Genomic DNA, 24,581 nt, shown 5'->3' with positions numbered 1-24,581 from the left:
GCTCCCCGATCTTCAACCTCCGCCCGAACCGCTTCCTCCTTCCAGACTGGACGACATGGCGTCGGCTCTGAACAAACGCCAGCAGGCGCGTAATGAGCGTGCGCTGCAGGACCTCATCAAGACGGTCCCTGGAAACGGGACATGCGCCGACTGTGGCGCGCGGAATCCAGGTACGTAGGGCAGGCGCATCTCGTTGGGCTCTCAGATGCTAACCAGGTCATACAGGATGGGCAAGCTGGAGTGTAAGTCTACCCATACCACGAAGCGAAACCGTACTCCTCTACGAACCGATCGTCCCTCGACCGTAAGCCCAAACTGACGTCTGCTGTAGCTGGGCATCTTCCTGTGCATGCGATGCGCGGCCCTACATCGGAAACTGGGAACGCACATCTCCAAGGTCAAGTCCTTGAGTATGGACAAGTGGGACAATGCGCAAGTAGACGTACGACCTGTTAGTCCTCCGCGGTGCATACCGGATTGCTGACACCTGTGTAGAACATGAAGCGCATTGGCAATCTCGAGTCGAACAAGACGTATAACCCGCGCAACGTCAAGCCCTCCATACCCATCGACATCGACGAAGTAGACAGCGCCATGGAGAGATACATACGGGCCAAATACGAGCAGAGGATATACTTGGACGCTTCGCGACCGGGCACGCGACAGAATACCGGCAGCACGAGCTCTGAGGACCGGCCACCGCCATTACCGCCGAAGCCCACCGGCCGCTTTGGATTTGGATTGCGAAAGGCCTCCACGACACGGGATCTCACTCCTCCGCTGTCACCAGGTCTGGGAGGGTTCAGTCAACACGACCAGTCGCCGCCACGCATCAACAAGCCTTCCAGAGTGTTTGGCTCCAACATACACACCTCGGGCGATGGCTTGGATTCGAAGCTCACAACTCTTCGGGATATGGGCTTCCCAGACGATAAGCGCAACGCCACGGTGTTGAAGGGGCTGAATGGGAATCTGGACCGGGCAGTGGAGGCTTTGATTCGACTTGGAGAGCAGGATCCTGGCAGATCGAGAGGAAGCACACCGACACCGGCCTCGCAGCCTGCGTCCAATGGCATTTCGTTCGACACAATCAGCACCGCACCCCCTACCGCGTCTTCTACGAACCCGTTCGATGCGTTAGACGCTCCCGCGCAGGCTCCTCAACAGCAAACTCAACTCGCTCCTCTTCAGACCCAGCAAACGTCCTACAATCCATTCCTCCAACAAGCGCCCCAGGGATATGCTCAGCAACAGGCGCCTCAAGGATATGCCCAGCAACAGGTCCCCCAGCAACAGCAGCAGCAGCAAAACTTCGGCTATCAACAAAACCCATGGGATCAACAGCAGCAAAACCTCGAACAGACGTTTCAAGGCATGCAGATATCGCAACAGCAACCTCAACAACCTCAACAACCCTTATTCCCGAATCGAACGGGAGGCTACGCTGATTCAACACCCTCGTCTTTCGCTCAAACGAATCCGTACAACCAGTCGTTTACTCCGCCACCGATGCCGCAAATACCTGAACAATACAGCGCCTTCTTCGCACCGCAACAGCCACAGTATCAGTCCATGTCCAATCCCTCAAGCCCAGGAAATCCGTTCTTGAGATCTTCGAAAAGCCAGATGTTTACTCCGACCAACCTGGCAAGTTCAAATCCATTTGGGCAACCAACGATGCAACAGCAACAGATGTCTCAGCCGATGTCTGCTCCGCCGCAGCCACAGATGCCTAATCCTTGGTCGCAGCAAATGCAACAACAACAACAGCAGCAGCAGCAGCAGCAGCAGCAGCAGCAACAGCCACAGCAGCCACAGCCACAGCAACAGCTACAACAACAGCCGCAGTACAACCAGATCTCAACCCCCCAATCGGCGAACCCGTGGCAGACCCAACAATCAGGCTTCCAAAACCAGGATCCACAACAAAACTATCAGACCCAGCAACAGAGTTTCCAGAACCAACAGGCACTATACCAACAGCAAAGCTCCAATCCCTTCGACAAGAACGCCTCGATCCTCTCGCTATACAACCAGCCCCAGCAGGCACCTCAGCAAGCGCCGCAGCAACAAGCCCAGCCAGCGCCTATGCAAGCTTCAACGCCCGCTGCACAAGTACCTGGACGTGCAAACCCCTTTGGCAACATGACCGGCGCACCACAAGGACAAGCACTTTCCGCCGCACAAACGCCCGGCCTCAGACATGTCAGCAACGAGAGCGTGGACTTTTCTGGATTAATGAGTGGACGGCATTCTCCTGACGCATTCGCCGGCCTAAGTTCGAGTTTCAGGCGGTAGATACAATTGACATTGTATTGCCTCTTCCTTGTACGGAGCCCTATGAGGAGATCCTTTTCTTTGTTGATACTTTTGATCTGGGGGGAGTGTGTTATTGGATATGATTGAAGAGATGGCTTGGAGGCATTGGAGAGCTGAGATTGTGGGAGGGGTTGATCGAGGTTTGTTGTATGATACCTAGCTAGGACGTGCGCTGCATCGGCTTAACACTAATTACTATTCCATTCTATGTACCTAAAGATTGAAGGCTGAGCTCGTCTGACTACCACAATTGGTAGGCAAGATATGTTAATCTTTCTTCGTCCGATACTTCTGCTCATCTCGAATTGTGACAAAGTAGACAAAAAGCTTAAATTCCTGTGATGCATCCGTGTATATCGCACGATCTGCAAGCATTCCCAAGCACATGGTTGCAGGTTTGCTTTTTCACGTGCAAACGTGAAGCCAATGTGGCTAGACCTCTCGCGTCTACGTCATTGCTGCCACCCGCGTACCTGTCCCTGAACTTCGCACCACTGTACCCACAACCTACAACCTCACTTACCTGAACTTTGCTCACTGCCTTGATCGCATACTCAACAATCAATCTAAACAATACTCTCGAGCTCGAATTCCAATCTCCGAAACCAGCCAACATCATGGGTGAGATACACAGCAGCCTAGCGATAACGTCCAACTAACATCACGCAGCTCCCCAACCAGACTACTGTATGCGCACACAAACCTTTACCTCCTACCCGAAAGCTCATACAACACCATAGACAAAACCCTCGAGGTCGACTCAAAAGCTTCCCAACAGCAAATCCGCGATGCCTACAAAAAGTACCACCTCACCCACCCCACAAACCTCTCCCTCTGCTCAACCTCTAACCCTCCCCCCACAGAGCAGCGCTAAAGCACCACCCCGACCGCGTCCCCTCCGACTCCCCCGAGCGCGCAAGCCGCACAAAGCGCTTCCAGCAAATCAACGACGCCTACTACACGCTCTCAGACGCGACACGGCGCCGCGACTACGACGCCGCACGCACCTACAACAGTTTCACGGGCAGTACCGCAACACCAGACTCTGATTTCGAAGACGAGATCCCAGGAAATGCGGGTGCGGGCGCAGGCACAGGCGGAGGCTTCGCCCAAGGCTTCCCATGGTCAGCCTTTGGTTTTGGCAGCGCACCCGCCGGCAACACGGAAGAATCCCATAACCGTTTCTCTGAAGAGCAATTCGGTGGTATCTTTGAGGAGATGCTTAGGGAAGAGGGGATGGCGGATCAGGACGCGCATCCGACGTCGAAGTTTTGGAGTATAGTAGGTGGGTTGAGTGGAGGGGCTATGGGGTTTATTGTGGCGAATTTCCCGGGCATGGTTGCGGGGGCGGTGGCGGGGAATCGGTTGGGGGCTGTGAGGGATACGAAGGGGAAGAGTGTGTATGCGGTGTTTCAGGAGATGCCGCAGGCGGATAAGGCGAGGTTGTTGAGTGGGTTGGCGGCGAAGGTTTTTGCTAATGTGGTGAGTGGTTGATTGGGGTTTGAGGAGGATGGGGGGAGGGGGGTGGTGGTGTGGACTGTATGAGTGACGATATCCTTGGAGTTTCTTTGGTTACCTATGTGCCTTTTCACTGTTGGTTTAGATTGGATAATCTACTACACGCACTTCACAGCCTTCATGATGTGAGCTAGGCTCACGCATGGTGAGTGGTGAGGTATAAAAAGAGCAAGTTTTGATTTGCATCTGAACGCCAGGCAGGTCCAAGCCTACGCAAAGGAGGGATATCTCTAACGAAAAAAACAAGAAAGGCAAACAAGCCATAACGGAAAAGAACAGGAGCAAACGTCGTCAAACGTCCCCCACATCGCGCCGTCGTAACGTCGTGCAATAAGAAAAGCCCAAAGGCAAAAACAAAAAATACCGCCTTTTTCCCCATCAAGATCACAGCCCCTTCCAATAATCCCACTTCCTCGCCATCTCCTCACTCATAATCTGCGGTAAAGCCTGTTGCAGAGGATCACTCCTCTGCTCCTCATGTCACCAATCACTTCCCCCTCTTGTCAGATTCCCAACCACCCTCGTAATAGTAAGGACATTCTCGACCGTTCCTAGAAGAGGAAGCTCGAGTCAGCTCCTCTTCAACTCTTTACATGAACTTGCTTGCCATACTCGCCAGACTAGCCAGGCCGCCGATGCCAGAAGAGACGCTCTGCATGTCGATGTTGCCGAGACCGGCCATCATGCCTCCGCCGCCGTTACTCGGGGCGCTCCGTGTGTTCTCGTAGCCGTAGCCCTGGCTGCCGTAGTAGCCGCCGCTGCTGCTGGCGCCCCTGGTGTTGTAGTTGTTGGTGTTGGTGTGCCCTGAGCCAGCGTACCCGCCTCTCGCACCCGGTCCGCCCATCTCAGGTAGGTTGACGCCGAACTGACGAGCGAGTTTATGCAGCACGCCGCCGGAGACGAGGGGCATGATGACCATGAAGAAGACTTTGTAGGGGTGGCGTTGGGCGTAGCGCCAGATTTCGCGGAGGAAGTGCTGCAGTTTCTTGTACAGGTGTTGCATGTACGAGTCGCGGGGTGAGCGCTTGTAGCGCGACGTGGAGCTGTGGTGGCGCGAGGACGCCGAGTACGACGACGAGGCGTAGCCAGGGCGGTATCCGGATGAGGAGCGTCGCGAGGGTGAGCCCCCTGTTGAGAAGGGGTTCCAGGAGCTGCTGCCGTAGCCCATGGTGGTGGGGCGTGGGGTGTGGGTTGAGGAGGGGAGAAGTAGGGTTGGTTTAGGGTGTATGGAGGCTGAAAGGGGTGTTGTTGATACTCCGAGGGTTGATGTTGATGAGCGACGGGATGAATGCGCGCGAGCGACAGACGTCGGGATGCGGTGGTGTAAAGTGTATTGATCCGCCCAGCGCATGCAGCGCAAGATAACTCTTGATATGCGCGGTGATGAGGTTTAGCGACAACAACGACTCTATGACTGTGAGTCTTGAAGCCAGCGCAACAGTATCCAGTGGACTAGAAGAAGAGCAGTCGCAACACACAACCGGTGAAGGGATGTGGGTCTCTTGGGCTTCAATCGCCTCCTCTTTTGCCTCACTTCAGCTCAGGTTCTTCCCTGCTTCCTTGACCCTGCCTTGGCCTGATGCGCGCGCGCGCCCTACTAGCCAACTAAATTCGAGGCTATAGCAACCCAACTTTCTCACACTATGACAACACAGGCCACCGTGCGCAACGACGACTCCGAACGGGAAAACGTGGGTAAAATGAGTCAAGGACTAGTAAGGAACACGTCGACGGGTAGAAAAAGACCACAAAAGATGGCACGGTTGGGGAATGCTGATGAGGGAAGGAACTTTGGCCAGCTTAAAGATGTGCGCGAACTTGTGGAGCAAGCAGAGGAATGATCGTCGCAGACTAACTGACCGCTTTTTGGTGGTTGGGCGTGCCGGACGTAGCCCTGCAGGTACCCCCAGTCTCCGATTTATGCGACATCTCAGATCCCACTTGTGCACATGTGCGATGATGTGCGTGAACCATGAAAATCGCGGAGATTATTCGTCTCTACGCGAGGGCAGTGCAACACAGGTGACCAGAACTTCTTTCATCAATATTGGTTATTCTTTGATGACTACCCGTGACTTTTGACGTGATCGCGATCGAAACAGCCGTTATGCAACGGCCGTTGTGCGCGTACCCTTGTCGCATAAGTGTCTAGAAAACCGTTGCAAGTGTTCGAGACCCAGATGCAGCTGCAAGATGCAGATGCAGCACACGCAATATGGCATTCAACAAATCGTGCTAAGGGCTGGATTGAGGGGACAGACCCGTTCCTGCAGGCGCTCCTTGCCCAGTTCGAGACACGTTTGGCTGATTTAAGAGTCAGATCGAATGACTGTTATCGAACAACACACCTCAGTGGAGCAGGCAATACATATATTTATCAGTACAACAGGAATATCAAGGGCCCACTACATACGTGGCCGTCTTCGAGGCCACTATCTTGTATGCAATGTCTACGAAAGCAAGAATCAATTGGATCAGAAGTGTCAGATTGGAGAGCGGGGGATTTGTGCCATGTACAACTACATCGAGATGCTTCAACCTTTCTTCCTACTTTTACCGCTCTTCCGCCGCCTCTCAACTCCATGGCCACTTCCTCTGGCAGCTTCCTGAGGTTGGGCTGGAGTAGCAGAGCTTGATGCTTGTGCAGCTGGAGCTGGATCCGACTGGCTGACATGGCTACGTGCTGCAGGTGCCGCTCGTGGAAGCGATGCCGATGCAGCAGCAGGGACAGGCACACGTCGTGGCACTGATGTGTAGCTAGCTTCAGACACGGCCGAACTTACACTCCTTGTATATTGCGGTTGAGGCGAAGTCGGTGATGTAGAGGACGTAGGACTAAAGTTGTGATACTGGTAAGGCTCCACCGGGAACGGAACAAGCCCAGCAGATTGAATAGAAGACGATCTTGTGCGTGACCCGTGTGGGAGATCGGCTTCATGTGCTGCCTGCCGGGATGATACAGAACGACCTTGCCGTGGAGGTGTGGTGGGACGGTAATCGACCACAGATTCTGGGAACGCGCCGAGCATTTCTCGAGAAAAGCTGGCGTGCGATGGCGAAGGGACGTAGTGACTAGCATCAGACGCGGAACGGGACGCTGGACGTGGAGATTCCCGTTCCCGTTCCAGGCTACCCTGGTAAGGATTGATGGGAGCATACACGGGCTGTCCGTCTGGGCCAGGTATGACGAAGCCAGGTGGCGGTGCACGGCTATCTGTGGTTGAAACAGTAGAGGTACGTTTGCGACTGCTGGGCTTCTCCTTTGATTTTGATCCAAAGATTGAACTTCGCTTCTGATCTTTCTTCGATCTGGAGGAACTGCCGTGCTTGCTAGTCGCATCGTCTCTAAGCACACTTGTGGGGTCGTTGGGGTAGGAAGCACTGTTCGGCCGAGAGTGGATTTCAGGGCGAACTGCTGTTGTCCTTGGACCGCTCAGTCGTGAATCATACGCGCGTAACTCTTCGGGACTGAGTAATACGTTTGGATTACCCGATGCTCTTCCTATCCGGATCTTGTCGAGTACGCGGCGGAATAGTATTTCCTCGTATTCAGCGGCATCGAAGTCGTCGCCGAGAAACTCATCATAATCCTGTTGATGCCCACGGTCTTGGTATGTTGCCTCACCCAAAGCTGCTGCCCTGCCCTCCCAGGCACTAATATCTATATCATTAAAGTATAGCTCATCCGGATTGATGCTCTTGCCGTTCAAAGCCGGCTGAAACGCCTGATCCAATACAACGCCGCCCTTCTCATCGTCGCTATCCAATTCTTGAAACCTATGCACGTCGTTCTGTCCCCCCTCGTAGTATCTCCCCACACCCGACGAGCCCCCCGGTGGTCTTCCCCAGCGGGGCATAGTGTAAGGAGGAGTTCGCGGCCGACCACCTAGACCGCCTCCTCGGAAAAAGCTGACTCGATGGGCTTGTCCAAAAATGCAGCGTGGCCCACGACCGTGACGCCAGTTGCGCCGATGAGCCAGAGAACAGTGGAAAAGGGCGAGGCCCAGAGTCCGAGAGGGATTGCGATGACGAAGAGCGTGGTGTACAGCTGGGAGGTGCTCGCGCGCCAGCTACCGAGCTGGAGATCATTGCCCTCTAGCTTGCCGATTCCGAACATACCACCAACCACGAGGATGATGACGAAGAGTAGCATTAGGTTGGTGAGCAGGCTGTAGATGCTGAGCATGACAAAGACAGCGGCATAGTTGCTCGAGAAGTAGCCCAAGTTGTAGTTGACCCTGCTCTGCACCTCGCTGAAGTTGGCGGGCTTGGAGATGCGCTTGAAGTCGAAGAACTCGGAGATGGGTCGCAGGTTGGCGAATCGCGAGGAGACTGAAGTGGAGCGGATGCTGTCGAAGCGTCCGCCCAAGTTCATCCTGGATGTCAGGGCATCGATGGGGATGCTGAAGCGAGACATGACGGAAGGTGTGTGGGTCGTGATTTCGGGGGGTGGTGTTTGTTGGCGCTGGTCGGGGGTAATGAGGGTCTGTTGTTGTTCTTCGAGATCTTTAGGGGAAGTCATGGTCAGTTCAGCTGCTGATAGTGGTGGAGATCGAGGGAAGGCTGGAGATGTGTCCTCTAGAGGGGAGGGAGGTGGAATTGTATGTAGTAGATGGCTGCCTTACGTGGATGGGAAAGAGTCGCGAGAGAGTGAATGCGCTGACGCGGCTGAAGTGAGTGTAGATGGGGTGCAAGTCGAGTTGTTGAGGAGGTTGCGTGTCGCTGAGCGTATGGGAACTTTTGTTGGCCCCTGCCGCGAATCCCGTAGTTCAGGGTCGCGCCTGCCCACCGACACAGCCACACGCTCAGCCGCGTCTCACATGCAAGTCGTGAAGAGGCCACATTTTTTGATTCAATTGCAGAGACTTGGAGTGAAAGAGGAGAGCGACTGCACTGTGAAGAGCAGCTCTTTATCGCGCAGGCCTGCTACACCTGTGTCCCGTCGACAGCGGTCAGACTAATTGGGCCACGTTCCGTCACTCGAGCGGGCTCGCGGCACTACTGGACATCTGGCGGCACAAGCCTGCAGCCTCCCTATCACTTGCTCGCAGACAGCCAAACTTCCAGGCACCTCCCGGATCAACCCCCCAGCCATGAGATCTCACGCGTTGCTCGCATTGGTCTTGTGCCTCTTTGCAGCATTCGCCGCTGCCTGGACCAAAGAGGGTGCGTATTCCAATTGCATGTCGTCTTCAAGTGCATGCTTGCGGCCACATATGCGCCTTCCCCACATGCATTTCCCCAGCTCCAGCTCATGTGCAACTGCGAGCTACTTGCTGACAGCACACTGCAGACCACGAAATCTTCCGCATCCGTGACGAAGTCGCCAAAGCAGACGGCGCCAACATCACCTTCTACGATCTCCTCGGCGTCAAGCCCAGCGCGTCCCAAGACCAATTGACCAAGGCCCTCCGCAAGAAGTCGCGCGAACTCCACCCGGACAAGGCCCGCAAGAACTTTGTTACCGAATATGCGAAGACCAACCCAGCGGGAAAGAAGCCGTCCAAGAAGGAGACCGACGCGCACCTGAAGAAGGTCACCGCCGCCTACCAGCGTCTCTCGGTCGTGGGAAAGCTGCTCAAGGGCCCTGAGCGCGAGCGTTACGATCACTTCCTGAGGAACGGCTTCCCAGCATGGAGGGGCTCTGGCTACTACTACGAGCGCTTCCGCCCTGGCCTCGGCTCCGTCATCTTCGGTCTACTCGTCGTTCTCGGTGGAGGCTTCCACTACTTCGCCCTGGTCATGGGATGGAAGCGCCGCAGGGACTACGCCGAGAGGTTCGTCCGCCAGGCGCGCAAGACTGCCTGGGGTGACGAGAGTGGTCTGCAGGGCATTCCTGGAGTTGACGCCGGCGCCGCCCCTGTGAACGCCCAGCAGTTCGAGAACGAAACCCCCGAAGAGACACCTGAGGAGGTTGGCCCACGCAACCGTCGCGAGAGACGCGCCATGGAGAAGGATGCGAAGAAACCCAAGAAGGCGCAAGCTGCCAAGAAGGCGCGTGACGACGGCATCAGCACCCCAGTCGAGGCAGAGGTCATCTCCGGTCCTCAGGGAGCTAAGAAGCGTATTGTCTCCGAGAACGGCAAAATTCTAGTCGTTGACTCCGTCGGCAATGTCTTTTTGGAAGTCGAGAACGAGGACGGCATGAAGGGCGAATACCTTGTTGACGTACGTATATCCCCCTTTCCAACGCAGTGCATTCACTAACAGCATCCAGCCCGACGAGGAGCCCCAGCCCACCATCTACGACACCCTCCTATTCAAGCTTCCTATGTTCGCCTACAATCAAACCGCCGGCCGCATCCTCGGAAAGAAGGAACTGCTTGACAAGCCACTGGTCGAGACATCGAACCTGACTGAAGAGGAGGCCGCCATCCAGAACGCCACCGCGCCCAACCTCAATGGCGAAGCGAGGAAACGCAAGGCAATGGCCAAGAAGGCAAGGTAGCCATATGTACACAACCACTACAACGCCGTAGCGTTGTAAAATTTAGCATCGATGTTTGGTGGTAGATAGACAAAAAGGGTACGGGACTATGCACTTGTGTAAGATATAGATGAACCATAAGGGTGTGCTTCGCATCGAAACTGGCTTTCAACACTGTCAAAGCCCTTGCACGTCAACATAATAAAAAACTAAACACTCTAGAGCCTACGTTGCTGTTAGGTTACCTACTCTGCGGGCTTTTGTCTTAATGTGGCCCGCAGATCTGTTCAATTCTTTTCGTGTATAAGGTGCTTGACTTGTCTTGTCCCTCATCTGTGATCTAAGGTGATGCTACCCGTACTAACCGTGAGTCCACCCAGCTAAACGAATACGCATTAGCAAAGCACACGATGTACACACCGGGACGTCATATCGCATGTTGTACTCCACAAACTCCGCACGATAGCCCCAGCGCCAGCGCTACCCAGTACCGGCTGTACCGTATCACACAGCACACGCCGCTTCCTTCCTTGCTCCTCACCACAGTCACCACACTGAACCAACACCTCGACCGTTTTCTTGCTCAATAGTACTTCATTATGGGGTCTAATATGCAAAATCTACATCTACAATAGTAGATACCACTCTCTCTTCGCTGAAAACGATCCTTTAGAACGCGACTCGCGAGCATGCCATGGCTAAACGACTAGGAACCAATGCATGCTCCCCTTCGCAGATTCTTTGTAACGCCTGTCTAACTCCAGTAACAACGGAGGAGCTCCACAACCCTACATTCGTAACAAGAGAAACCATGATAATAAAAAAAGAGAAGATAGTAGTAAAAGACGGCAGATTTAGTGAACTCGGCGAACGAATCCCCCGACAGTACCTCAAGAATCAGATGGCAATGCAGAAGAACGAAAAAAGAAAAGCCAAAATCGGCATAATGTTGGTATCACAAGCTTGCGGCCGTGAACCCCAAAAGCAAGAAAACGGAAAAAAACGTGCACGCGCGAAAATGGGCATGCATGAGCAAAGAGATGTTCAACAAGACGAGACCGCTCTTTTCTGGCTTCTTCCTTTCCTCTCTCTTTCTCTTTCTCTGACTATCGACAACAACCTCGATAACGCGTTTTTGGCATTTTGGTCTTTATCGCACAACTCATACCCGGTAGCAATCTTCTATTATGGATAGAGTGCTCGCAGACACGGCTCTAGCGCTCGCCACCACACCCGGCTTATACGAGAAACGATAACCGGACGACGGACTGCTTTTCAGCGAACAATTGCCCGCGCTCACGGCGCGCTGCTTTGCGGGCTGCTGTTCGAGATCCAACTAGAATCGTTCTCTGGATCCGTTGCCGTGGTTTTCAAAGAGGTCGTCTAGGTATCCACTCGGCGTGCGGCCACCAGGAACAGTTGTGCCACCCGGTACATTGAGCGATAATTGGCTGACGGTGTTGTTGTCCTGGCCGTAGACGGGGCTTCTTGTGGTGCCGGGTTGGTGGCCGAGGGTTGCGACACTGTTGCGGTTGTAGTTGGAGAGGCCGTCTCGTGATGGTGGTGCGCGGGCGTAGCCTCCTCTCGATGGAGGGAGTGAAGGCGACTCTGGTGGCGACATGCCGGATCTCGCGCTAAAACGGTTCCCTGGTGTGGAGAGGGAGAGGGCAGAAAGATTGTTGGGGTTCTGGCTGCCAATGTGCATTTGTGGTGATCCGGCGGCGGGTGCTGCATTGCCGGAGGCGTAGTATCCCGCGGGAAGGTAGGTGGAGGATCGGTTCCCTGCTACGTGGACGGAATCTCGCATACCGGCGGCGCCACCTGCGGTTGGGGAGAAGAAGAGAGACGATTGCGATTGCTGTGCTGTGTTGGCAGCCGCACCCTTGAAGGCCTTGTTTGACTTGCCAATGGGGGCGGCGTTCAGGTGGTCCAGGGACATGGTCGAGCTTGCTCCTACTACATTGTACATCCCCCGCTTCTTGCCAGGCACTGCTGACATGGCCTTGATATCAGCGAGATTTTGGGCCATGGCCGCCCGCTTCACGGAACGATGCAACGACCACGCAACGAGACCGCGCCACGCCAGCACTGCCGCACCGAAAAAGGCGAGGATAGCGCCGACACATATGAAGACGGTTCCATCGGGGAGATCGGACTTCTGCATAAAGGCAGCACCGGCTGTGTCTGGGACTTTGATGTCTGGGATACCGATGCCAGCCAGTGTTGGTGCGCCTACGAGGTTGAAGACACTTGTAGACCCTGTCTGGGCGGCTACGCTGGTGGGCGCATCTGCAGTGGTTGCCGCCTCGGTGGTTTCCGTGGTGGCGGCTTGTGATGTGGCAGCAGTCTCGTCAGCGTTCGTTGTCGCTGCTTGTGTGGTCTCGGCGGCGGAGGTCTCGGCTGTGTTCGTCGCCGCGTCGCCTCCGGGCGCGACGGTGTTGAGTTCAGGTGCGTTCTCGATCTGGGCGAGGACTGTGGGTGCGACTACGAGCAGCAGCCCCACGAAGCCGACGGAAGGCCGCATCGTGGTTGTGGTGTCTAGGTGTGTGCGGAGGTAGGGTCGCCGTTGGGCAGTCTTCGAAAGGGTTCAGGAGACCCAGCGTTCAATGCTCGTGTACTCCAACAGACGTGTTTCAGGAATGGTTTGGTGAAAGAAAAGCAGTGAAACGACGAGGGGAGGCAGTCGCTGGGGATATCGATAGGACAGAGAAGCGCCGAAACGAGTGACGGGGAACGAGAGGAAATGCTGATGGTGGAGTGCAAGACGGATACGGGGTCAGGGTAACAAGGGGCGGAGTCGAGGACCCGCTGGGCAAATACGCGCAGTCTGAGCGCCCCGTTCGCGTGATGTGTGGGTGCCAGTGGCCGCAGACTAGCGATGGGCATTTATCGAAAATCGAAAAGTGTAGTAATGGAAATTGGTGCTTTCTTCGCGATGATCGAGTCGTCCGCGTGTCAGGCCTCTTCAGAGCAACGGACTGTTGACGTCTGCACCTCGTTGCTGGCTCAGGGATGCAGGAAAAACACGGCCTGTATGCAGGGCCAGCGTTGACAGATCCTCCTACCAGGAACGCTGCTGCTATTCTGGGACTTGCGTGACCCTCCAATCGGCGCTTTGGCCGTCCGACGACTCTGAATCTCTTGGCATCAAAAAGTTGCCCGCGTTATCGATAGCAAAAGTGGTATGCGAACATTCACCACCACGACGCGCCAATACCGACCCTGCGCAAGCTACTGCGGCATCCAAGCTACATCGCCAACCGATTAGAAACCTACATACAGCTTTGATATCCCTCACAAATTTTGCGCGCGATCGGACGAGCCCTGCACTCAGCGAATATGGGTGTCCAAAAGAAGACGCGCAAGTTTGCGCAGACCAAGAGGATAGTTGGTATGGTCAGCATATGTTCTGGATGAGCTCCCGCTAATGTACCCAGGCCAACGAGATGCACGACTGTATGCGACAACGCGCCCTACTACCATTCGCTCCAGAAGCACTAACACCACACCAGCAAGAAGAACCAAATGGCCGGCGAGCTAGAAGCCAAGAAGAAAGAGGAAGAAAACAAGGCAAAGCGAGAAATGTAAGCCCAAGACACGCGATATGACCAGCTGAGCCTGGTCATTACTTTCGACTCTCAACTAACCCCCCCCATCCAGCCCCCAAGTCTCCTCCGCCCTCTTCTTCCAAGCCAACACCGCCCTCGGCCCCCCCTACTCCGTCCTCGTAGACACAAACTTCCTCTCGCACACCGTGCACGCCAAGCTGGAGCTCGACAAAGCGCTCATGGACCTCTTATACGCAAAAGCCACGCCCATAATAACCACCTGCGTAATGGCGGAGCTCGAGAAACTCGGTCCAAAATACCGCATCGCATTACGAATCGCCCGCGACGAGCGCTGGCAGCGGCTCAAGTGCGAGCACAAGGGCACGTATGCGGACGACTGTATTGTGGATCGCGTGCAGAAGCATAGGATTTACCTGGTGGCGACGAATGATAGGGATCTTAAGAGGAGGATTCGCAAGATTCCGGGTGTGCCGATTGTGAGTGTGGCGAAGGGGAAGTATGTTATTGAGAGGTTGCCGGATGTGCCTGATAGTCATTAGATGGGATGTGCGTAGGGCCAGAATGGGTTGTCTGCATAGCGAACGGCGTTTGGGGAATGTTACGTAGGTAGTTTTATTCAGAGAAGCATTTGGGAGTCGGAATGACAAAAGGCATATATTCGCCCACATATGTTGTGAATGGTATAAAGGTTACAGGTGCAAAAATGAATGGCACGTGTAGAAAGTGCACATCGTTAGGTGATGTTCAGGATGACTGTTCAGGGGTTTCATGATGTAGTAATTATCGACAGTCTATATGAGTTCAGATACAGCGTCCCGCATGGCATCCGCCGACCGGACCCTTCTCATCTACCCATCATCTCAACATCTATAGGTCAGACGCCTACCCTATGCAAACAACCAACTCGCTCCACAATGCCGAACGCTCCACAAGAAGAAGGGAAAGAAGAGAAAGGATAAGTAAGAGGTACGGAGAAAGGCGTTAAGAGGAGATGCTCCTAGTACACAGAGCAGCTAGTCTGAGCCCTCGTAAGAGCCTGCGTAAACATAGTCTGCATAGCCATGTAATGGAAGATGATACCTCCCAGCACAGCAACATGCCAGATGTTGTGCGAGCAGCCCACGTAATCGAACAGACCGGGGAAGAAGCGCTCAGGTGTCTTGCTCGCGTACAGTAACGCACCGGTAACGTATACAAGTAGACTTTTAGTGATGGGCGCGTAGAAGTACTGCGCCCACTCGAGGCCACGGGTGTAGGCGAGCTGGCCAAAAGGCAAGAAGCCAGTCAGGGCGAGGGAACAGTAGAACAGGACGCGGAACCAGGCCATGTCGGCTCGGTTGAAGGTTGGGTGCCAGGGTAGGATGACGCCGCCGATGCCGAGCAGTGCTGTTATGCACATGTATGACCAGCGCGAGACAGGCTCGCAGTAGAAAGCCGCGTATTCGGTCGTCATGATGGATGCGGCGACGAGGAGAGAAATGCCCGTGTAGTCTACGCAGGCGAAGCGCTCGAGCAGCGTTTGGTGCGAGATGCTGTTCATGGTGTGCCAGATGGTCGAGCAGGCCAGACACTTGCATGCCGCAAAGAAGAAGACTGCTGCTATGAAGATATCGGCTTTGGTCGACATGCTGAAGTTGGTGCTCGAAGGATAGAAGTAAAAGGCAATGGCGAGCACCATGATGAATCCGAGAAGGTGTGTCCAGATATTAATCAGCTCGTTGTGCAGGCCGAAGATGGATCGGACGCAAGCCCACTTTCCTTCTTGGAAGCGGTAGCCCTTGAGAATGTGTGGGTTGACTCGCCATGGCTCAGGCAGGTCGTCGTAGCGTATCAGGCCGTGTGCCTTTGCTCGCTCTAGGGCTTGTTGTACAGCATGCTCAACTCGGAGTTCGATTGTTTCACGCGCGCGTCGTGCCTTGTCGAGACCGCCGTCTACCACGCCCTTTGCGATCTCAATTCCCTCGTCCATCTTTCTCCGACCTTCCTCATAGACCTCTTGCGCATAGGAGCCGATGGATCCGTCTCTTATCGCATACGCGCGCGTCTCAAACTCGGTCAGGTAGTTGTCCATGAGCACTATTCCTTCCAGGACTTTCTCCCCGAAAGTCTCCTTCCGTTCCATCGCATCTTTGTATCGACCCTCCAAGGTCTCGACGAAGACAGAAGCCTGCCGCCGTCCGGCCTCGATTGCGCCATCGGACATTTTCGAGCAGGACTCGCGGACGGCGAGCAGTGTGTTGTATGCGTATTCGACTCCGGCATCGTATTTGAGGTGGCCATAGTCTTCCAGAAAGTCCATGCGGCAGTTAAGTTCGACGAGAAAGTTACGAAGCTGCCGTTGTTAGCAGACTGTTGAGCGCATGTGCGCTGTATAACTTACCAAGACCTGGAAGTTCTCTGCTTCCTGCATGCAGGGGCGTGTGTGCCACGAGTGTCGTCTTTGGCGTTGCGCAGGTCGCTGGGAAGCCATTGTGCCGTAGCCTCGGTACGAGGGCTGTATGGGCTCTTCCTGGGAGGCCATGACTGCGGTGCTTACCCCAACGCTCGAGTTGGAGCGCGGCATGAGGGGCATCGTTATATAACTGGCGCAAAGCTGCGCGGGGTTGTTCGAGGCGTGGCGATTTCTCTCGTCTGACCTTCCAATCGATTTCGGGCCCAAACTACGAGGGTCCAGTAAGGCACGGCGAGGTAAGGCGATGTAGGATGCGGCGATTGGTTGGTCTGCGCATGTGCACAGTAATGTTCTCTGGCTGGGTGGCTTGCGCTGCGTGTGGTGTTGGGGAAGATAAATAGTGAGGATGTGGGTCTTTTTCTCCGCCTATCGGGAAGAACTAGAGACGGGCGTGGTTACCGAAAACGTCTTGGTTGGACAACACAGTTCTTATGCGACGAACAACTAGGGATGTCTAGAGGGTGAGCGGAAGCGGAGGTGCGGAGGAGCAATTGGGCGCGCAGGGCCGTAGGTATATGCGTGAAGTCCGAGTGTTGGCGTCGTCATGGGACAACCGCGGTCAATTCACTGCCGGTTCCTTGCAGCTGACGGACCCTTCTTCTGCGGCTCTCGTAGGGCTGCAATCCGGTACTTTCGAGTGAAGATGGAAGCCTTAGTTGCAAGATACATGTCCGCCCCTTTAATACAGACCTTTACTCGATGCATGTGGATTATCAATACGGCCAGCTCATGTTGGTCCGGCTAGAACAGCGAGGCCGTGGCCTATACCGGCAGGTGCGTTGCTTGGTGGCTGGAGCTAGCCTTGGCACCGAGCCACACGTGGCTAAATTTCGTCATCGCGTGCCGTCATGCCGAAGCGTCGAGAGTTAGGGATCGTGGAGTAGCAGCGATGCATCGGTCCCAGGCGGTGGGCCGTGTATGTTTTGTCCGGGTATGTCGTGTAACTCAGATGAGGCCGCACGCATGCCTGGGTTGAGCGGCTCCCACGTGTTAGCGTCAGGGTCCGCGATGGGGCTGTTGACACCCAACGCTCACCATCCAGAAATTTTCTGCCACGCATTCAAGTGACACACCATTCTACGAAACCTTCAAAATGGTACTCCAGGCGATTAAATACTCACGCGGCCAGCTCGAGATTCTGGACCAGTTGAAATTACCGCATGCTGAAGAATATGACCACATCTACTCCAGCACTGATGCATGGCACGCCATCAAGGAGATGCGGACGCGAGGTGCACCAGCCATCGCCATAGTCGCTGCCCTCGCCCTCGCAGTCGAAGTCACCAACATGAAGCTTTCATCGGTAGCTGAGGAGGTCGAGATCTTCGTTACAGAAAAGCTGGACTACCTTGTAACCAGCCGACCAACTGCCGTCAATCTTGCAGATGCAGCAGGCAAACTTCGAAAGATTACCAAGGAAGCTGCTGCAATTGAGGGAGCGAGTGGAGAAGCCGTGAGAGACGCGTACGTGTCTGCTGCGGAGAAGATGCTGGTTGATGATGTGAGCGATAACGAGAGTATCGGAAAGCATGGCGCAGAGTGGATAGTCAAGAACACGGAGGCAGGAAAGAAGGGACCTGTGAGCATGATGACACACTGCAACACAGGGTTTGTACCATTCTGCATCAACAACATCCAGCGGCTAATCCTACAGGTCTCTCGCAACTGCTGGATATGGCACAGCACTTGGTGTAATCCGCTCACTGCACGGCAACGGATCTTTGAAGCACGCTTTCTGTTCTGAGACACGACCATACAACCAGGGCTCTAGGCTGACTGCGTTCGAATTGGTTCACGACAAGATACCAGCAACTCTCATCACTGACTCCATGGCGGCAGCGCTACTCCGACTTCGCGGTGAGAGCGAGAACATCGCGGGTATTGTGGTTGGAGCCGACCGTGTGGCTGCGAACGGTGACACCGCCAACAAAATTGGAACTTATTCATTGGCCATTCTTGCAAAGCATCATGGTGTCAAGTTCCTTGTTGCAGCACCAAGAACTACTATCGACCTGAAGACCAAATCGGGGGCCGACATTGTCATCGAAGAACGCCCCGGACAGGAAGTGACACTTGTCAAGGGACCTAGACATGATGGCGTTACATTGGATCTGGGTGTTGTCGAAACTATCAGCATTGCGGCGAATGGTATCGGTGTGTGGAACCCAGCCTTCGATGTCACACCTGCGGAGCTCATTGATGGCATCATCACCGAGGTAGGCGTGGTTGAGAAGGACAGTAATGGTGTATTCCATTTGGATGAGGTCTTCAAGGCGCAGGGGTCTGAAGTAAAACCTTCGACTGTCGGTGGCTTATAGACAAGTGTTTAGGACATTTGGAAGCGCAGAACGTCCTCCATCAATCCATCGTTGGAACTGTCCCTTCTGCTAAGAGCACATTATGTATGCTTATGTCCTGCCTCGCCACCCACGACCAAATTGCTCGTTAAACTCGTGTCCGTCGGTCATGATGCCCGTACGTTATGTGGCGTCTTTCTCATCTTTTCAGAAAGTATGTCCGCGCGTATGTCGTATACATGATATAGCAGGCGCATGCTGGGTAGACATTATGACGAGCCTTTTTCTTCGCTTGAAGGCTTCTCGTCCTCTTCCGGATTGTTTTTCAGTTCCTGCTCAGCCTTCTCAGCCTGGGCCAAAAGCGCCTCGATCTGCTTTTCGATCGAATCGAGGTGGTTCTCCAAGGCGGCGGCAGTCTGTTCGCCTCGCTGCAGGTCCTTGAACGCCTACCAGAGCTGTTAACACTCAGAACAGAGGGACTTCCGCCAACTTACCTGGGCGAGTTCGGCCTGTGACTGCGGACCAGCGCCTGTTCCGTTCTGGGCATTCGACATTGTGGAGATGATGCAGGAAGTCGTGAATGGCGGGCGCCCGTTGCCGAGGAGGCAAGCGCGTCCTCGAAGATGACGACTGACGGACCTTAGCGCGAACCTACCCATGGATCTCCAGGGCTGCGAGCTGCACAGACTCGCAACCAACCCCATTACACCTTCCACCATTCCCGCCCGCGCGCGCTCCTTAGACCTTTCTAATTCTTCCACCGCATGCGCGCATCTCTCCTTTTCTAATCGACCCGCGCCACCTCGCCCGCCATGTTCTCTGGGTCCAACTCGTACTTAGGGGGTGGGAACAGTGCCCGACCGGGGCAGCCTCAGTATGGGCAGCAGCCGCAACAGCAGCCCTTCCAGCAGCCCGGCGGCTTCCAGGGCGGACTGGCACCTCAGCCGACGGGCTTCGGAGGAGGGCCAATGCAACCAATGCAGCAACAGTTTACTGGCTTCCCGGGCCAGCCGCAGGGCTTCGGACAGCAGCCGCAACCGCAGCAACCGCAGTACACAGGCTTCCCAGGGCAGCAGGGCCAGCAATTCCAGCAGCAGCAGGCTCCCCAGCAGATGCCCTTCCAGACTGGCGCGCCGCCGCAACAGCAGCAACAGCAACCGCCTGCCCAGCCGCAGCGGCCGCAGCCCACAGGCATGACATCGGCGCAGATGGCTGATTCATTCCGCGGCAACTCTGCGTCTTCCGTGCCACCGCCCGTCCCGGCCAAGAGCAGCAAGATCCCGAGCATAAGGCTTTCCTTCATCACGGCGCAAGACCAGGCCAAGTTCGAGCAGCTGTTCAAGTCGGCCGTGGGAGACTCCCAGGCGCTGTCTGGCGACCAGGCGCGGGATCTCCTGATGCGCTCCAAGCTGTCTGGGGACGCGCTTTCGCACATCTGGTATGTTGCACAAATCGCATACGTGGCCCGATTCTAACAGACGCAGGACCCTTGCGGACACGACCAAGTCTGGCCAGCTCCTCTTCCCCGAATTCGCCCTCGCCATGTACTTGTGCAATCTCAAGCTCACCGGAAAGGATCTGCCCAACTCCCTCCCCGAACGAGTCAAGAATGAGGTCTCTAGCATGGTCGACATTATATCGTTTGGAGTCGTGGACGAATCGTCGAATCGCCAAACGCCGGCCACCAACGCCCCCAAGTTCAACGAGCCTCCTACAATTCAGCAGCCGCAGCCACAACCTTCAAACAGCCAGTTGCTGGGCTCTCTGGCCCCACAGCCGACTGGATTCGGACAGCAACCAACAGGCATGCAACCACAGCCTACCGGTTTCGGCCAGCAGCCCACGGGCATGCAGCCACAGCCCACTGGCTTCGGACAAGCTCCAGGTGGTTACAACGGACCGCGTCCACCGATGCCTCCTATGCCCACTGGCTTCGGCTCGAACCTCGCACCCAACCAGACTGGCATGGCTCCCCTCAATGCTCAACCAACGGGCATGCCTGGTCAGTGGGGCCTAGCGAACACCCCTGCCACTGGACTACCAAACATCGAGGCTTTGGCGCAACGGATGATGCCCCAGACGGGCCGAGAGGGTGGCAACCATACGACTGCTGGGTTGACTGGTAACGCAACAATTCCTTGGGCTATTACGAAGGGAGAAAAGAAGCTGTACGATGACACCTTCAAGGCCTGGGACGGCATGACCAAGGGTTACATTAGCGGAGCTCAAGCTCTTGAGATCTTTGGACAGAGTGGATTGCCCAAGCCAGATTTGGAGCGCATATGGACACTTGCCGACTCTGCTGACAGGGGTCGTCTTGATTTGGACCAATTCGCCGTTGCCATGCATTTGATCTACCGTAAGCTCAACGGCTATCCCATTCCTGCTCGTCTGCCTCCGGAGTTGGTCCCCCCTTCTACGCGCAACATCAATGACTCTATTGGCGCAATGAAGAACTTGCTGCGTGGAGATGCCGAGGACAGGAAGAACTCCGGTGCCTTCCTCCAGCCCCAGCGCACTGGTGTCAGCTACCTGAAGTCCCACTCGTTCCGTGCTGGTAGCCCACAAGCTGGCGGCCGAAAGGATGCTACGGTATTCCGTAACAATGACGATAACGTAGGCTACAAGTCGAGCGCCAGACATCGCCTCGGAGGTGGTGGTCGCTCGCCTTCACCAGCGCAGCCGGCTTCACCATCCTCTGAACGGTCTGATGAAATGTCCCTTGATCAGCTCAGGAAGTCAGTCAAAGAGAAGCAAATCTTGTTGGATGCCATGGACACACAAGACGAGAATGCTGCTGACGAGGATGATGCGCTCGACCGTCGAGATCGCCGAGAGGCTGAAGATCTCTATCGCCGCATTCGCAGGGTACAAGAAGACATTGATGCTCACCCTAAGGCTTCGTTGAGATCAACTGACTCGGGTGCGGAGCGTCGTGCCCTGAAGCGCCAACTCCAGACCTTGACTGATCGCCTGCCTGAACTTGCGTCCAACGTGCGCCGAACTGAGCGTGAAATCGCAGACGCCCAGCTCGAGCTCTTCAGACTCAGAGATGCCAAGGCGCATCCCGGATCTGCATCCACCATCGTGGGCACTGGACCTGGCGGTGCCGTAACTGAATCGGATCGCTTGAAAGCCCGCGCCAAGGCTATGATGCAAGCACGCTCTGCTGCCTTGACAGGAAGGCCTGCTCCTGCCAGTGACGACACTGGAGCGGCGACTGAGCGCTTGGAGAAGGAGACTTCGCGCATCCGAGCTGAAAGAGAGAACAACGAGCGCATGATCCGGGACGTCGAAGACAGCGTGAACGAATACACAAGGGGTCTAGAGTCAAGCCTGAAGGAGGGAGGACACGACAACACAAGTGAACATGAACGTCGTAGATGGGAGGAAGCCCTGGGTGTCGAAGATGACGTTAAGGACTTCATCTTTGATCTACAGCGCAGCAGTCGCGCTTCGCGTATCCGTAAAGACGAGTAAGTACTATTTGATTAGTATCAAGAGACATCATGCTAATTCCGTGCAGTTCATCTCGCGACAACTACAGGTCTAGATCGGCTGCTCGTGTGGAGGACAACCGACCATCGTCGTCACGCTATGAGAGTCCTGCTGGTCGTGTCGAGCCTCCTCCTCGCGCATCAACGACTACGCCCGCCGGTGGCTCGTACTCGGCATACAAGACTCCAGAGGAGCGTGCGGCCTTCATCAAACAACAGGCTGAGCAGCGAATGGCCGAGCGTCTGGCTGCATTGGGCATCAAAGCTCCAGTAAAGGCTGGTGAGACACCCCAACAGCGCGCCGACCGTGAGAAGAAGGAACGCGAAGAGAAGCTACGTCAGGCGGAAGAGGAGGATGCGCGTCGCGAGGAAGAGCGTCAAAGACGTCTCAACGACGAATCTGCAGCACCGCCCGCTCCATCCAAGAGCAGTGGTAAGAAGCCAGCGCCCCCACCGCCAGCGTCGCGCAAGAACAAGAACGAGATTGCGCAGCACGACGTTCAGCAAGCGGAAGCAGAGTCGAAGAAAGCAGACAACGACATGGCTGAGAAGGCTATCCGCGAACAGCAGGAGGCCCAAGAAGTCGAGACGAAGCGCATGGAGTACGTGTACCTCGATCTATCATTTGAAATTGCGCTAACAAACATCAGGGATGAGGAACGCAGACAAGAGGACGAATTGGCCAAGGAGCGCGAGTCTGCTTCAGCCAGACTTCGCGCCCTCGAAGAGCAAGTCCAGCAGGGCAAACTCAAGAAGGCCGAAGAGAAGAAACGCAGAGCGGCTGCTTCCAAGGACGCCAAAGAGAAGGAGTCCCGACTGGCTGCTCAGCGTGCAGAGATTGAAGCTGCGCGTGAACGCGAACGTCAACTACAGATGCAGCTTGAGGCGCTCGACGATGACGAGTCGTCGGACGACGATGGCCCGCAAAACATCACGCCTCAAGACACTACCCCTACCGCCAGCCAGGAGTTGCCGCGTGACACAGCACCTCCTCAAGCGCCACCAATGCCCCAGATCTCGCACAACACACCACCCTCATCTATCGCCAGCCCGCCTACGTCCTCGGTGACTAGTCCTCATCCTGGGATGGGCGACACTGAAACCAAGAACCCGTTCTTGAAGAAGATGGCCATGTCCAACCAGGAGAACAGCACCGTCTCCACACCTCCGCCCCCACCTAGCAACACGAGCGAGGTTTCCACAAACCCTTTCCACCGTCTAACGCAGGAGAACGCCAACAAGGCTGCCATGCCTACGTTCAACGAGCCCGCCGCACCTTCAGCGCGCAGGTTGGGAAGGCAAGACGACGATGACTGGTCCGTCGTCGACTCTGACGACGATTCGTCCGACGACGACGAAGCGCCTACCCAAGGTGGAGCCAAGCAGCTAGCCTCCATGCTATTCGGCACCATGGCGCCACCGCGCCCTCTCTCTTCCATGGACAACAAGAGCCCCCGTGCCGAAAGCCCAGCCGTGACATCGCCTCCAGCAGGCATCCCCCCACCCCCGCCAATGCCCTCGAACGGTGCACCTCCGCCTCCTCCCGGCCCACCGCCACCTCCGGCTGGTGGAGCACCACCCCCACCCCCAATGCCTAGCATGAAGGCTCCCGGTGGAGCACCGAACCGTGGAGCTTTACTTGGCGAGATCACTGCGGGTAAGGGATTGAGGAAGGTGGAGACTAAGGACCGCAGTACTGCTTCTACTGCTGGTAGGGTTTTGGGTTAGGGCGGTAATTCATAGACTTGTAGTATAATCGCGTTTCGTGTACAATTTGAAGTTGAAGTTGGTTTTACGTTGCTGGTATCACGCATGGAGTTCCTGGTTCGTGATCTCGTACTTTTTGTCCTCGCAGAGTGATAGTTCGCTGTGGATGTCGATGTCTTGCGCTTGCTAAGTGGCTGATGCATGTATGTCTTGGTGTTGAAATTAGCAGTCTTTCTAATTTGACAACACTTTACTTAGAATGAATGTGAAACAAGTTTTATGGGATTACTTCTGAAGAGATTGCTCACAAGCTAGAGAAAAATCAGCTAACTGCGCATGGTTACCGGCTCGTGATATATCAACGGTATGGACAATTATTAAGGCCCAGGATATCATGAATTCGGGTTTAGAATCCCGCGCGACATTCATTACCCATTGATCAAGCCATACGGGAAGTTGCTCGCCAAGCTCTCCGTGATTGACCACCTTTTGTTATACACCAGCCATACTATTCATCGTTGCATTAGGACATGCTACAAAGTCACACCGCGCATGCGACCTCACCTGGATCTCACCACTTCAACCCCGTCTTCTCCTCCCATATCTTCACGACTGACGTAGCCTTAACTTCCGTGAACTTTTCTTTGTGAGAGAATGCCAATTTACGCAAGATTCGTTCAAAAATAACACGCCTGGTTGTTTCTGGAAGTTTGTGCGCCTTACAAAGACTGTCCACTTGCTCAAAGTTGACGTCAGACCTGGCCGCTGATGCCTGACAAATACTTAGTAAAGCGA

At 55.1% G+C, this 24,581-nt stretch overlaps 11 protein-coding genes across 11 annotated transcripts; 6 read left to right on the top strand and 5 right to left on the bottom strand.

Annotated features, from left to right (window-relative positions):
* Positions 1-55: 55 nt before the first annotated feature.
* Positions 56-2,298, top strand: J4E84_007567 (uncharacterized protein; the record flags this gene model as incomplete). Its single annotated transcript, XM_049390150.1, has 4 exons — positions 56-170; positions 226-242; positions 332-442; positions 496-2,298. The coding sequence occupies 4 exons, from the start codon at positions 56-58 to the stop codon at positions 2,296-2,298; spliced, it is 2,046 nt and encodes a 681-aa protein (XP_049242003.1).
* A 638-nt stretch (positions 2,299-2,936) lies between these two features.
* Positions 2,937-3,813, top strand: J4E84_007566 (uncharacterized protein; the record flags this gene model as incomplete). The annotated part of the gene is made up of 2 exons (XM_049390149.1): positions 2,937-2,940; positions 3,188-3,813. The coding sequence occupies 2 exons, from the start codon at positions 2,937-2,939 to the stop codon at positions 3,811-3,813; spliced, it is 630 nt and encodes a 209-aa protein (XP_049242002.1).
* Positions 3,814-4,426: 613 nt separating this feature from the next.
* On the bottom strand, positions 4,427-5,005 carry J4E84_007565 (uncharacterized protein; the record flags this gene model as incomplete). Its single annotated transcript, XM_049390148.1, has 1 exon — positions 4,427-5,005. One exon carries the CDS (start codon positions 5,003-5,005, stop codon positions 4,427-4,429), a length of 579 nt encoding a protein of 192 aa, XP_049242001.1.
* Positions 5,006-7,723: 2,718 nt separating this feature from the next.
* J4E84_007564 (uncharacterized protein) lies at positions 7,724-8,359 on the bottom strand (the record flags this gene model as incomplete). Its single annotated transcript, XM_049390147.1, has 1 exon — positions 7,724-8,359. One exon carries the CDS (start codon positions 8,357-8,359, stop codon positions 7,724-7,726), a length of 636 nt encoding a protein of 211 aa, XP_049242000.1.
* A 571-nt stretch (positions 8,360-8,930) lies between these two features.
* On the top strand, positions 8,931-10,285 carry J4E84_007563 (uncharacterized protein; the record flags this gene model as incomplete). The annotated part of the gene is made up of 3 exons (XM_049390146.1): positions 8,931-9,003; positions 9,131-10,005; positions 10,055-10,285. 3 exons carry the CDS (start codon positions 8,931-8,933, stop codon positions 10,283-10,285), a joined length of 1,179 nt encoding a protein of 392 aa, XP_049241999.1.
* Positions 10,286-11,600: 1,315 nt separating this feature from the next.
* Positions 11,601-12,788, bottom strand: J4E84_007562 (uncharacterized protein; the record flags this gene model as incomplete). The annotated part of the gene is made up of 1 exon (XM_049390145.1): positions 11,601-12,788. The coding sequence occupies one exon, from the start codon at positions 12,786-12,788 to the stop codon at positions 11,601-11,603; it is 1,188 nt and encodes a 395-aa protein (XP_049241998.1).
* An 815-nt stretch (positions 12,789-13,603) lies between these two features.
* On the top strand, positions 13,604-14,372 carry J4E84_007561 (uncharacterized protein; the record flags this gene model as incomplete). Its single annotated transcript, XM_049390144.1, has 4 exons — positions 13,604-13,655; positions 13,702-13,720; positions 13,777-13,848; positions 13,925-14,372. The coding sequence occupies 4 exons, from the start codon at positions 13,604-13,606 to the stop codon at positions 14,370-14,372; spliced, it is 591 nt and encodes a 196-aa protein (XP_049241997.1).
* A 458-nt stretch (positions 14,373-14,830) lies between these two features.
* On the bottom strand, positions 14,831-16,354 carry J4E84_007560 (uncharacterized protein; the record flags this gene model as incomplete). The annotated part of the gene is made up of 2 exons (XM_049390143.1): positions 14,831-16,165; positions 16,214-16,354. 2 exons carry the CDS (start codon positions 16,352-16,354, stop codon positions 14,831-14,833), a joined length of 1,476 nt encoding a protein of 491 aa, XP_049241996.1.
* A 1,024-nt stretch (positions 16,355-17,378) lies between these two features.
* Positions 17,379-18,603, top strand: MRI1 (S-methyl-5-thioribose-1-phosphate isomerase; the record flags this gene model as incomplete). Its single annotated transcript, XM_049390142.1, has 2 exons — positions 17,379-17,893; positions 17,940-18,603. The coding sequence occupies 2 exons, from the start codon at positions 17,379-17,381 to the stop codon at positions 18,601-18,603; spliced, it is 1,179 nt and encodes a 392-aa protein (XP_049241995.1).
* A 248-nt stretch (positions 18,604-18,851) lies between these two features.
* Positions 18,852-19,136, bottom strand: J4E84_007558 (uncharacterized protein; the record flags this gene model as incomplete). The annotated part of the gene is made up of 2 exons (XM_049390141.1): positions 18,852-19,028; positions 19,077-19,136. The coding sequence occupies 2 exons, from the start codon at positions 19,134-19,136 to the stop codon at positions 18,852-18,854; spliced, it is 237 nt and encodes a 78-aa protein (XP_049241994.1).
* Positions 19,137-19,394: 258 nt separating this feature from the next.
* J4E84_007557 (uncharacterized protein) lies at positions 19,395-23,807 on the top strand (the record flags this gene model as incomplete). The annotated part of the gene is made up of 4 exons (XM_049390140.1): positions 19,395-20,020; positions 20,067-22,058; positions 22,109-22,681; positions 22,730-23,807. 4 exons carry the CDS (start codon positions 19,395-19,397, stop codon positions 23,805-23,807), a joined length of 4,269 nt encoding a protein of 1,422 aa, XP_049241993.1.
* Positions 23,808-24,581: the final 774 nt, after the last annotated feature.

This window comes from Alternaria hordeiaustralica, assembly GCF_023758085.1.
Source record: "Alternaria hordeiaustralica strain BMP 2776 chromosome Unknown scaffold_17, whole genome shotgun sequence".
In the NCBI taxonomy this organism is placed as follows: domain Eukaryota; kingdom Fungi; phylum Ascomycota; class Dothideomycetes; order Pleosporales; family Pleosporaceae; genus Alternaria; species Alternaria hordeiaustralica.
This window is presented reverse-complemented; position numbering and strand designations above follow the sequence as displayed.